Here is a 13098-nt window from a genome sequence, read left to right on the forward strand (position 1 = left end):
CTTGCATTCAGCAGACTTATGGTGTGTGTAGTTTACTAGAGAATGAACAGTGTCGTTATGACAACCACATATCATTGCTGTTTTCTTTGGCCTGTTGCCTGAATTATATGATTGAATAATGTGTGCATATACACTCACCGGCCACTTCATTAAGTACACCTTGCTAGTACCGGGTTGGAACCCCTTTTGCCTTCAGAACTGCTTTAATTCTTCACAACATAGACTCAACAAGGTTCTGGAAACATTCCTCAGAGAGTTTGATCCATATATTATAGCATCACACAATTGCTGCAGAGTTGTCGGCTGTTTAGGTACCGTGTGGTCATCTAGTTATGTGTAGTTATGTGTTTGTAGCCTGTTGATGTTCTATCAGCATGTTGTGATGTGCTAAATATGCAGAGCAGTTATCTGTGATGTTCTTTGTCAGCTAGCTAGCTAATGTGATGGAGTGCTGTCTGAAACCAGTTTGTTTTGGTTCAGGGCGATTCTCTCCGCTAGTTGTATTGAGTTGTACCAACATTCAAATAAGCATATCTTCTTCAACCCTAATAAACACTCCATGTCAGATGTCTTGAAGGGTTGACTGTTTTTTCCAATAATGTCTCCATCTGTTTTGAAGCTTTTGATTGGTCGCGGTAGCTGCTGAGATGGCCAGAGGAAGAGTAGAGACTCTGTGGATCCTTTCCCTGGTTCTACTGTGTCTGCAACTCTTCACTGCTCAATGCCAAGGTACAGTGCCACACACACACCCACGTACGTGCACACACACACATACACACACGCAACCCGCACACACACACATGCACCCATTCACCCGCGCATGCATGCCGCCTGCAAACACACCCACCAAGCCACGCACGCACGTACACACAATTACACACACTCCTCTCACACACATACACAGCACAGACCCTCTTAACTCCATCTACCACTGTTGTGATCTGAACTAGGCTAGGCAAGGCAAGGCAAGGCAAGGCAAGTTTATTTGTATAGCACATTTCATACAACAGGGGCAATTCAAAGTGCTTTACATACATTATTTAAAAATACAGCAAGAGCAGCATAGTAAGAAAATAAAAATTACAATGAATACAATATAAGAGGTAAATAGATAAAACATTTAATAAGACAATAGTTAATGGAAAAAATACATTGATAGAAGTGTTTGTGTTTAGTCATAACTGCTGCAAAACATGAAGGTTTTTTAGCTTAGATTTAAATATTTTAAGGGTTTGGTTCTGTTTGATTTCTTCAGGGAGTTTGTTCCAGGAGCATGCAGCAGCGTGACTGAAAGCTGCTGCACCATGTTTTGTTTTTACTCTTGGAATGATCAGCTGATTAGCCTCAGCTGACCTTAGGGACCTTGCGGGAATATAGGGTGGGAGGAGATCTGATATGTATTTTGGTCCAAGACCATTTTGTGATTTGTATGTAATTACGAGGATTTTGAATTAAATTCTCTGAGAGACTGGTAGCCAGTGTAGGGATCTCAGGATTGTTGTAATGTGTTAAAATTTCTTTGTTTTTGTTAGGACCCTAGCAGCGGCATTTTGGATGGCAATTTATGAACAGCTCCTTTAGATAGGCCTGTTAGTAGACCATTACAATAATCAAGTCTACTCGAAACAAATGCATGGATGAGTTTTTCAAGGTCTTGCTTGGACATGAAACCTCTCATTCTTGTTATGTTTTTCAGGTGATAGTAGGCTGATTTAGTTATTGAGTTTATGTGGCTGTTGAAGTTTAGATCAGAGTCTAGAATTACACCAAGATTTCTGACCTGTTTTTTAGTTTGAAGAGAGAGAGAATATAGTTTTGCACTGACTTTTGATCTTTTGTTAGGTGCACCGAATACAATTATCTTTGTTTTGTCCTTGTTTAGTTGGAGGAAGTTTTGTGTCATCCAGGCGTTTATTTGCTCAATGCAATTACAGAGATTGTCAATGGGACTATAGTCATTCGGTGAGACAATGGGACTATAGTCATTCGGTGAGAGGGCTATGTAGATTTGAGTGTCATCCGCATAGTTGTGGTAGGCAATTTTGTTCTTTTTTATAATGTGTCCCAATGGAAGCATGTAGAGATTGAATAGAAGGGGGCCAAGGATTGACCCTTGGGGAACCCCACGTCATTTTAAGTTGGTCCGATACAAAGTTGCCAATGGAGACATAGTAGCTTCTGGCCTGTAGGTAGGATCTAAACCAGTTTAGGGCAGTGCCCGAAAGTCCTACCCAGGTCTTTAGTCTATCTTTTAGATTGTCGTGGTCTACAGTGTCAAAGGCAGTGCTAAGATCTAGTAGTACCAAAACTGAGATTTTTCCGGAGTCTGTGTTTACGCAAATGTCATTAAGGACCTTAATAAGGGCTGTTTCAGTGCTATGTAGGGGGCGAAAGCCTGATTGAAAGTCATCGAAGAGATCATTTAGGGTCAAATAATTGCTAAGTTGTTTGTGGGCAACCATTTCAATACTTTTTCCTGTACAGGGAAGGTTTGACTACTATCTAACATCCCTCCATTTCTTTTCTTTTATTCCACAGAATCATCTGAACATCTGAGGATCGTTGTGGTGGGTAAGACTGGAGCAGGGAAGAGTGCCACAGGTAACACCATCCTGGGGAGGAACCCCTTTAAAGGGGATGCCTCCCCCGAATCTGTAACTGCACATTGTCAGCAAGAATATGGAGTCGTGAAGGGGAGGAAGATTACTGTCATTGACACACCAGGGATCTTTGACACAGGAAAGACTGAGGAAGAAGTGAAAGAGAAAATAGAGAAGTGTATTGAGATGTCTCTCCCAGGCCCCCATGCGTTCCTGCTGGTGGTCAGGCTGGGCGTCAGGTACACAAAGGAGGAGAGGGACACCGTGAAGTGGATCCAGGAGAACTTTGGAGAGGACGCTTCAATGTACACCATGGTCCTGTTCACACACCCAGATCAGTTGGAGAACAAGTCAGTTCCCCAGTTTCTGAAAGAGAGTAAAGAGCTAAGGAAGCTCATTACCAACTGTGGGGGGAAATATCATGTCTTCAACAATAATGAGAGACGTGACCGCACACAGGTCACAGAGCTGCTGGAGAAGATAGAGGAAATGGTAGAGGACAATGGAGGAAGTCACTACACCAGTGAAATGTACCAAAAGGCTCAGGAAAAGGTCAATAAGGAGAGAAAGGAGAGAGAACGAAAGCGTTTACTTTGTAAACTGGCAGCAGCAGCTGGTACTGTCGCAATGGGAGCAGGGGCCTGGTTCTCTTCAGCTGTACTGGTAGCAGCAGGATCGATCATAAGCGTTGTTGGCGGTTATGACTGCATGTTCGCCTCTACTTAGTCCCTCCATCTTGTCTCTGACTACTTTTGATGCTTCCTACTTTGTGAGCCCTGGTCTGGTGTTAAACTTAGCTTTGGCAGTTTGCTGTCAGGTCATCGTCCATCATCATCTTCCTTTCTTCTCTGTCTCTCTGTCTCTGTCTTTCTCTCTCTCTCTCTCTCTCTCTCTCTCTCTCTCTCTCTCTCGCAGAAATGTCTATACTAACATCCTTCAAAAGAATCATGGTTGATTTAACTGTGCATATCCAATAACAAACCATCATTTACATTTTTTGTTACATTAAAACATTTTGACACTGGAGAAATAGTGGGGGAAGTAGAAATCTTAGGAGACACAGTATTGGGGAAAGCAGGTGTCTTAGGAGACACAATGCTGGGGGGTAGTAGATGTCTCACGAGGAGCAGTTAAGGTGTAACCTGAAGAAATGGGTCTTCAGTCTCCGGTGGAAGATGGGGTGTCACTCTGCAGCTCTGACAGCCGGGGGAAGCTCATTCCACCAGCGGGGAGCGAGTGTAGTGAAGAGACGTGACCGGGCAGTGTGACTGCCGCATTGGCGTAGAGGTGGTGGGGCCAGTCGGCCAGCAGAGGTGGAGGAGTGGAGTGAATGGGCTGAAGTTTGGGGGTTGACCATTGCTTGCAGGTAGGCAGGGACTGTCCCTTTTGCTGCCTGGTAGGCAAGCACCAGGGTCTTGAATCTGATGCGAGCTGCTATCGGGAGCCAGTGCAGGGTGCGTAGGAGGGGGGTAACATGAGAATATTTGGGGAGGTTGAACACCAGACGGGCAGCAGCATTCTGGATGACCTGCAGAGGTCTGATGGCGGAGGTGGGGAGCCCGGCCAGAAGTGCGTTGCAGTAGTCAAGGCGGGAGATGACCAGTGACTGGGTCAAGAGTTGCGCTGCTTCTCTGATGAGGAATGGTCGTACCCTTCTGATGTTGTAAAGGAAGAATCTGCAGGAGCGTGCTGTCGCTGCGATGTTCTCTGCACAGGATAGGCGGTTGTCCAGGATCACTCCAAGGTTCTTGGCTCATATGTTACTGTAATATTGAAATTCAGGAACTATTATTCATCGTTGTTTCTCAGTTATTGTTTATAGCTATGTGTTTGCTTGGTTTAGCATGTTTATGGGTTTAAAGGGGAAACATTTGTGTTGTTACTGTGTTATTTTACTGCAATTAATGTTTCTCTGCTGTACACAGAAGTCCTTGGTGGAAGTTTCTATTTGATGAATATATGCAAGGACGTGTCGTCCATATAAGCATAGTAAGCAGTGCTTACCCAACGAAAAAATAAAAAAAGACAGTGAAAATATTTAAATAAAAGTGCATGTAACCGTTTGTTTGTTTTCATTAAAAGAGTCGTATCTTAGGTCCCAGGGCAGCAGGAGTCATTCATTTTGACGTTGCATTTTTAGCGCCACCTGCAGGAGTAAGCACTTCCTACTCTGCCTGCTTGCATTGCGTTGCATTATAAGCACTTCTCTCTCTGCTTTCCCTCGCGTACATTCGAATGCGTGAAAATGTCTTTTTTATTTTTTTACGATGCCTCAGCCCGCTGTTTAATGTGGCCAGGGTAAGCATGCTTACCAGCCAATCAGTAGTTCTTTAATTCCGATAAGAGCTACTGATTGGCTCTTATCACTTTCAAGTTCACTTAACATTTCACCTCTCGCCCGGCAGAATAGCTTATGCTAGCTAGCTCAAACGATCTAAATAATAATAATCAATAAGGATAACTTGCTTGATTTTGTGAATATGGACATTACTGTCAGCGACCTAAAGGGATTTCGTAGACTGGACTGGACTGGAAAAACAGAACTACTGGCTAAATGCCGCCCGAAGCCACCGCTCACCGATCTTCACACCCAGAAAGGGAGAGTCGCTATGGGGTTCCAGCAAGCCTGGTATGAGCGGTTTATATGATTTATATGATTCGCGAGGCTGGTGGCGATCTGTGCTTGTTTATATGGTTTGAGTACTGCTGTGCTGCTGGTTATGGCTTCTTATTTAAGACTTCCTCTGCTTTTACCTTTGAATAGGCCTGTGCCATTGTGTTTGGAGAGAGAGCTGCTTAATCAATCGCTGAGATAGGCCTAATGTCGCTGTCCGTGCCAGTGGTTCTGGACTAAAAGTGTTTGAGAGAGATAGAGAGGGAGGGTTTGTGATGTGATGTCAAGTGCCTGTGTGACAAAGTGTGAAAAGAAAGTGTGTTGTGAGTTTACTATGGAGGATGGAAACGGTGTATGTCTGTGTTGTGCATGTGTGCGTTTGCGATGTTGAAACTGGACTTGTAGATTTCAGCAGGCTGGCTACTTGAAAAGATCTTGGTTCAAAAAAGATTGAACAATGAGCACCCCTGATATAGTCGAAACTGGCAACTGTTTTTTTTGTTTTTGGTAATCTGATCACAAATTGACACTACAGTTTATTAGCGGGTTCTAGGGCATCAAAATTGAAACTTGAAACTGCGTTCACTGATATCGTGTATGTGTAATTATGTGTATTTCTATATCTTATGCTTACCCAATCTAAAAGCTCACGGCACGTGCCTGTGTTATTGTTTATATCTTTGTTTGGTTACTACTGTCTTTTTAATGTTTATGGGTTTAAAAATACATTGTGGAAGAGTTTATATTTGGTGAATAAATAATGACAAAGCCATCTCTCTCTGTTGTTTATGATTTCACTTTAAGCAGCTGTTGTGGTTTTATATCATTTTATATTGAGAAATGTGTGTTAAACACAGTCTGTTAAACACAATCTAGTAAACACAATCTAATAAACACAGTCTGTTAAACACAGTCTGTTAAACACAGTCTAGTAAACACAGTCTGACATAGTTTTGTTATCTAGTAAAGAACAGAAGGACTGAAGGGAAAATAGTGGTATAATGGTAACTAGAGAGGTCCAATTTCTGTGGAAATTGTGAAGTGTGCTTGCCCCTCACAGCCAGTAGGGGGCAGGTCTCCGGCTCTGGAAACCCCCGCCAGCAACACTTTCTGCAGCTTGCAGTGTGTTGTTAGTGACCGTTCAAAACAAGACAGCCAGACAGACAGACAGACAGGTCGGTTAACTTCAGGTGAAGTTCATTCATTATTTCTATCGATTTTTAAAGTGATTTTGTGAACATGTCATGTCGTATTTGAACAGCATCACTGTTACATGTGCTACAATTTAACTATCTATCATTTTAACTATGATGCCAGGTCTGTGTACATGTACTTTTTGTTCCTTGATAAATATTATACAGGTCTAATATAGAATAGAACCTAATCTATTACATTAAAGATTGACAATACCACTGCCTCAGCAAATAACATTTGTTAATTGGGCTTCTTGGATTAGATAAATAAATTGTTCAACATAATCATCATCATCAATCAAGTGCAATTGGTGTGAATTAGTTTCACAGTCCCAAACATTTGAACAGGTATGTGGTTTGAACAGGTGTATGGTTTGAACAGGTGTATGGTTTGAACAGGTGTATGGTTTGAACAGGTGTATGGTTTGAACAGGTGTATGGTTTGAACAGGTGTATGGTTTGAACAGGTATGTGGTTTGAACAGGTGTATGGTTTGAACAGGTGTATGGTTTGAACAGGTGTATGGTAGAAATCTATTTGTTAGGGTTAGGGTTGTTGTCAATAAAGCGAATACTGACAAATGACTTAACTTCTAGAAGCTTTATTTAATGCTGCAGCAGAGAGCACATTTAAGTCTTTTATATATTTTAGACATAGTTAGTTCTGCTCACACTATTCAAGTTGCAACAGGATATGCAAAACAGGTCAGATTAGTCAGTCTGACCTGTTTTGCATATCCTGCAGGTCAGTGTTACACAACTCTTAATGCCAGCAGTTATGTTCAATCATGTCTGGTTGGACAGTCTCGTGTCTAGTTGGACTTTGAGTGCTTACAGACTGACAGTAAGCACTTGGTTTGTTCTGTGCATATTCAGGACCATACAAGACCCTTGCATTCAGCAGACTTATGGTGTGTGTAGTTTACTAGAGAATGAACAGTGTCGTTATGACAACCACATATCATTGCTGTTTTCTTTGGCCTGTTGCCTGAATTATATGATTGAATAATGTGTGCATATACACTCACCGGCCACTTCATTAAGTACACCTTGCTGGTACCGGGTTGGACCCCCTTTTGCCTTCAGAACTGCTTTAATTCTTCACGGCATAGAGTCAACAATGGTTTGACACAAACAAGTTGTCATTGAACTTAGAAAAAACTAAACTTATGATATTTGGAAATCGAAAAATTAATAGTCAAATACAAATCAAGATAGATAATGTTGAAATTGAAAGAGTTTATGAAAACAAATGTTTGGGAGTTGTTATAGACCACAAACTATGTTGGAAAACACACATAAACTACTTAAAGACTAAAATATCAAAGTCTATTGCAATACTGCATAAAACGAAAGACATACTTAATCCAAATTCATTACACATATTGTACCGCTCTCTAACTACTAGTTTTTTTTTTTTGTCTGTCTTACATGTAACGATGAATTGAGAATCAAGGACCCCAATTGAAATAAGCCAGTGGCTTTCTTGGGTTTTTATCCTGTTAGTTGACCTTGTATGTAATATGTACTTTCATGTACCTACTTCTGCAAATCTTCTAATAAAGTTTTCAATCAATCAAAATAATAGTTCCATACATAACTTACTGTGTGGAAGTGTGGGGAAACACATACAAAACAATCACAAATCCAATGTATTTACTACAGAAAAGAGCTATACGAATTATAAACAGAGCTGCCTATCAAGAACCAACTAACAAATTATTCATAAACACCTATGATCTCAAATTTAAAGAATTGGTGGACTTCAAAATGGCACAAGTAATGTATAAAGTAAAAAATAAGATGCTTCCAGACTGTATCCAGAGACTATTTCAAGTTAGACAGAGTAATTACGAACTCAGAGGAATATGTATGTTTATGAAAACAAAGATTAGAACAAATGCTAAACAAAGATGTATAACAGTTAAAGGAGTTAACTTATGGAATACTTTTGAAAAGGAAATGAAAATGTGTATTACACTAAAAGGATAAAAATATATATAAAAAAACAAGATGATTAACAAGTATAAAACAGAGGTTTAAATATGGTTTTTGTTTGGTATTTGTTTTGAACTTTTTGTTGACATGCGTAAGTGAAATTTTGTTTGTAAAAGTTTCAATGTTCTGATTATGCATTCATGGGGGGAAAAACATACATGTAACAAGGGTAGGCGCAATAAGCCATGGCTTCAGGCTACACCTTTTTGGTCCTGGTGTTATGCATTGTGACTGTGTACATTTTTTATATCTGTATTGTGAATTTTATAGGGGACCAAAATAAACATTCTCAATCAATCAATCAACAAGGTTCTGGAAACATTCCTCGGAGATTTGGATCCATATTGACATTATAACATCACACAGCTGCTGCAGAGTTGTCGGCTGTTTAGGTACCGTGTGGTCATCTAGTTATGTGTTTGTAGCCTGTTCATGTTCTATCAGCATGTTGTGATGTGCTAAACATGCAGAGCAGTTATCTGTGATGTTCTTTGTTAGCTAGCTAGCTAGCTAGTGTGATGGAGCACAGTCTGAAACCAAATTGTTTTGGTTCAGGGTGATTCTCTCCGCTAGTTGAATTGAGTTGTACCAACATTCAAATAAACATATCTTCTTCAACCCTAATAAACACTCCATGTCAGATGACTGTTTTTTCCAATAATGTCTCCATCTGTTTTGAAGCTTTTGATTGGTCAAGGTAGCTGCTGAGATGGCCAGAGGAAGAGTAGAGACTCTGTGGATCCTTTCCCTGGTTCTACTGTGTCTGCAACTCTTCACTGCTCAATGCCAAGGTACAGTGCCACACACACACCCACGTACGCGCACACACACACACAACCCGCCCGCCCGCTCACACACACACATGCACCCATTCACCCGTGCATGCATGCCGCCTGCAAACACACCCACCAACCCACGCACGTACGTACACACACTCCTCTCACACACATACACAGCACAGACCTGCTTAACTCCTAACCCTAACTAGGCATAGAATAAAAGTTGATTAATATTGATGAAATTCAGTATTGTGGCGAATGTTATCGCCTGGTTACGCGTTACAGCCAGCTAGCAAGTCACGGCTACTGTTATGTTCACTACTGTTATGTTCACTACTGTTATGTTCACTACTGTTGTTCACTGCATTGTTGTTGTTCATTGATTGGTCGCTTGGCCACAACTGATTTGCATATTAGCGGCCCCAAAGGATTTTGGGCACATTCTATGTAAGTGTTATGGGTCAAACCGTAGATGTGTCATACAGGGGGAAGTATGGGGTAGTTTGAGTTCAAGGGTATATCCCAAGCTATAACCGTGCCTTGAATTGTGACTGTGTCAGTGTTCGATGGCGTGCAACGGTCAATAAAAGCTCGCGTGATTACACTTAGTGTGCGGAGTCCAATTCATATCCACGCTACAGTATTATTGATTCATTTAATAATTTACGTTATTTAATTATTTTGGCTAATGAAAAAAAGTGAATGGGGTGGAAAGAAAGACGATTATATTCTCGATTAGCTTTTTGTAGTTCTGTGAACAACACCATTTATTGAACAAACAAATCTGCATTGGCAGAATGAGGAATTAAACGTGATGACCATTGGCAGGACAAACTAATATTAGTTGGACCAACATTCTTATATCAGTTGGACCAACAATCTAATATGAGTTGGACCAACATTCTAATATTAGTTGGACCAACAATCTATTATGAGTTGGACCAACAATCTAATATGAGTTGGACCAACAATCTAATATGAGTTGGACCAACGATCTAATATGAGTTGGACCAACGATCTAATATGAGTTGGACCAATTATCTAATATTAGTTGAACCAACATTCTAATATTAGTTGGAACAACAAACTCAAAATTCTTAGTTGGAACAACAAACTCAAAATTCTTAGTGCATAAGGTTGCCTTGAATTTTTTAATATTCTCAACTATTCTTTTTTTAGAGTGTGCAAAACATGAAGGTTTTTAGCTTAGATTTAAATATTTTAAGGTTTGATTTCTTCAGGGAGTTTGTTCCAGGAGCATGCAGCAGAGTGACTGAAAGCTGCTGCACCATGTTTTGTTTTCACTCTTGGAATGATTAGCTGATTAGTCTCAGCTGACCTTAGGGACCTTGCGGGAATATAGGGTGGGAGGAGATCTGATATGTATTTTGGTCCAAGACCATTTTGTGATTTGTATGTAATTACGAGGATTTTGAATTCAATTCTCTGAGAGACTGGTAGCCAGTGCAGGGATCTCAGGATTGGTGTAATGTTCAAATGTCTTTGTTTTTGTTAGGACCCTAGCAGCGGCATTTTGGATGAGCTGCAATTTACGAACAGCTCCTTTAGATAGGCCTGTTAGTAGACCATTACAATAATCAAGTCTACTCGAAACAAATGTATGGATGAGTTTTTCAAGGTCTTGCTTGGACATGAAACCTCTCATCCTTGTTATGTTTTTCAGGTGATAGTAGGCTGATTTAGTTATGTGGCTGTTGAAGTTTAGATCTAGTAGTACCAAAACTGAGATTTTTCCGGAGTCTGTGTTTACGCAAATGTCATTAAGGAGCTTAATAAGGGCTGTTTCAGTGCTATGTAGGGGGAGAAAGCCTGATTGAAAGTCATCGAAGAGATCATTTAGGGTCAAATAATTGCTAGGTTGTTCGTGGGCAACCATTTCAATAATTTTTCCTGTACAGGGACAAACATCCCTCCATTTCTTTTCTCCACAGAATCCTATGAACATCTGAGGATCGTTGTGGTGGGTAAGACTGGAGCAGGGAAAAGTGCCACAGGTAACACCATCCTGGGGAGAAACGCCTTTAAAGAGGAATTTGTAACTGCACATTGTCAGAAGAAACATGCAGTCGTGGAGGGGGTGAAGATTACTGTCATTGACACACCAGGTATCTTTGATACAGGAAAGACATGTATTGAGATGTCTCTCCCAGGCCCCCATGTGCTCCTGCTGGTGGTCAGGCTGGGCGTCAGGTACACAAAGGAGGAGAGAGAAGACACCGTGAAGTGGATCCAGAAGAACTTTGGAGAGGAGGCTTCAATGTACACCATGGTCCTGTTCACACACCCAGATCAGTTGGAGAACAAGTCAGTTCCCCAGTTTCTGAAAGAGAGTAAAGGGCTAAAGAAGCTCATTACCAGGTGTGGGGGGCGATATCATGTCTTCAACAATAAAGAGAGACATGACCGCACACAGGTCACAGAGCTGCTGGAGATGATAGAGGAAATGGTAGAGGACAATGAGAAGAGAAAGGATAGAGAACGAAAGATTTTATATTGTAAACTGGCAACCGCAGCTGCTGCTGTCGTTGTGGGAGTAGGGGCCTGGTTCTCTTCACCTGTATTGGGAGCAGCAGGATCGATCATAAGCGTTGTTGGAGGTTATAAATGCAATTCTGACGAGTCCACTTAGTCTCTCCATCTTGTCTTGTCTCTGACTACTTTTAATGCTTCCTTCTTTGTGAGCCCTGGTCTGGTGTTAAACTTAGCTTTGGCAGTTTGCTGCCAGGTCATCGTCCATCATCATCTTCCTTTCTTCTCTGTCTCTCTCTCTCTTTTTCTCTCTCTTTCTCTCGTTCTCTCTCTCTCGCTCGCAGGAATGTGTATACTAACATCCTTCAAAATAATCATGGTTGATTTATATCCAATCCTGTGCATATCCAATAACAAACCATAATCTACATTTTCATTCTTGGCATTTAGCAGACGCCTTATTCCATGATGATTCAAGTAAGTGAATCATCAATTCACCAGTTGTAGCAGGAAGAGTAATGTAGCTCAGGCCAGGGGCCATTGGCAGTCGTTGTGATAGAAGTTTTTTTGTTTTGTTTTTAATAGACACTGGAGAAACAGTACAAGGGGGAAGTAGAAATGGGAGATGGGTGATGGGTCTTCAGTCTCTGGCAGAAGATGGGGTGTGAGTCTGCAGTTCTGGCAGCCGTGGGAAGCTCATTCCACCAGCGGGGAGCGAGTGTAGTGAAGAGACGTGACCGGGCAGCGTGACTAGGCGTAGAGGTGGTGGGGCCAGTCGGCCAGCAGAGGTGGAGGAGCGGAGGGAACGGGCTGATGTTTGGGGGGTGACCTGGAGGTAGGCAGGGACTGTCCATTTTGCTGCCTGGTAGGCAAGCACCAGGGTCTTGAATCTGATGCGAGCTGCTATCAGCAGCCAGTGCAGGGTGCGTAAAATACTGTAATATTGAAATTCAGGAACTATTATCCATCATTGTTTCTCAGTCATTGTTTATAGCTGTGTGTTTGCTTGGTTTTGCATGTTTATGGGTTTAAAGGGGATCTGATAATGAGTGTTGTTACTGTGTTATTTTACTGCAATGAATGTTTCTCTGCTGTACACAGAAGTCCTTGGTGGAAGTTTCTATTTGATGAATATATCTTATTGTTTATATCTGTGTGTTTGGTTGCTACTGTCTTTTTACAGTTTTTCTCAATTGCTAAAACACATTTCACAAAACTTTCCTCCATTTTCCCAAAACTCTAAACACAACACACTTTTCTAAAGCTACATAAACAAAACCACACCTTCTCTCTTCAAAACTCAAACTTTCACACCAAAACAGCTGCTCAAAGCCTGCAAAAATGTAAACACTATACGCATCATTACAGACTACAACAAAACAACTGAAAACACAATGTTCAGTGTGTGAGAATGTTAATTTTTTT

General features: G+C 41.2%; 2 protein-coding genes across 2 annotated transcripts; both read left to right on the forward strand.

Moving 5' to 3' along the window:
• Positions 1-647: 647 nt before the first annotated feature.
• On the forward strand, positions 648-3326 carry LOC308151842 (GTPase IMAP family member 9-like; the record flags this gene model as incomplete). Its single annotated transcript, XM_080524728.1, has 2 exons — positions 648-729; positions 2539-3326. 2 exons carry the CDS (start codon positions 648-650, stop codon positions 3324-3326), a joined length of 870 nt encoding a protein of 289 aa, XP_080380854.1.
• Positions 3327-9113: 5787 nt separating this feature from the next.
• On the forward strand, positions 9114-12032 carry LOC308151843 (GTPase IMAP family member 9-like; the record flags this gene model as incomplete). Its single annotated transcript, XM_080524729.1, has 3 exons — positions 9114-9195; positions 11136-11650; positions 12018-12032. The coding sequence occupies 3 exons, from the start codon at positions 9114-9116 to the stop codon at positions 12030-12032; spliced, it is 612 nt and encodes a 203-aa protein (XP_080380855.1).
• Between the last annotated feature and the right edge of the window lie 1066 nt (positions 12033-13098).

Source organism: Nansenia antarctica, assembly GCF_963989245.1.
Source record: "Nansenia antarctica genome assembly, chromosome: 2".
Lineage (NCBI taxonomy): Eukaryota > Metazoa > Chordata > Actinopteri > Argentiniformes > Microstomatidae > Nansenia > Nansenia antarctica.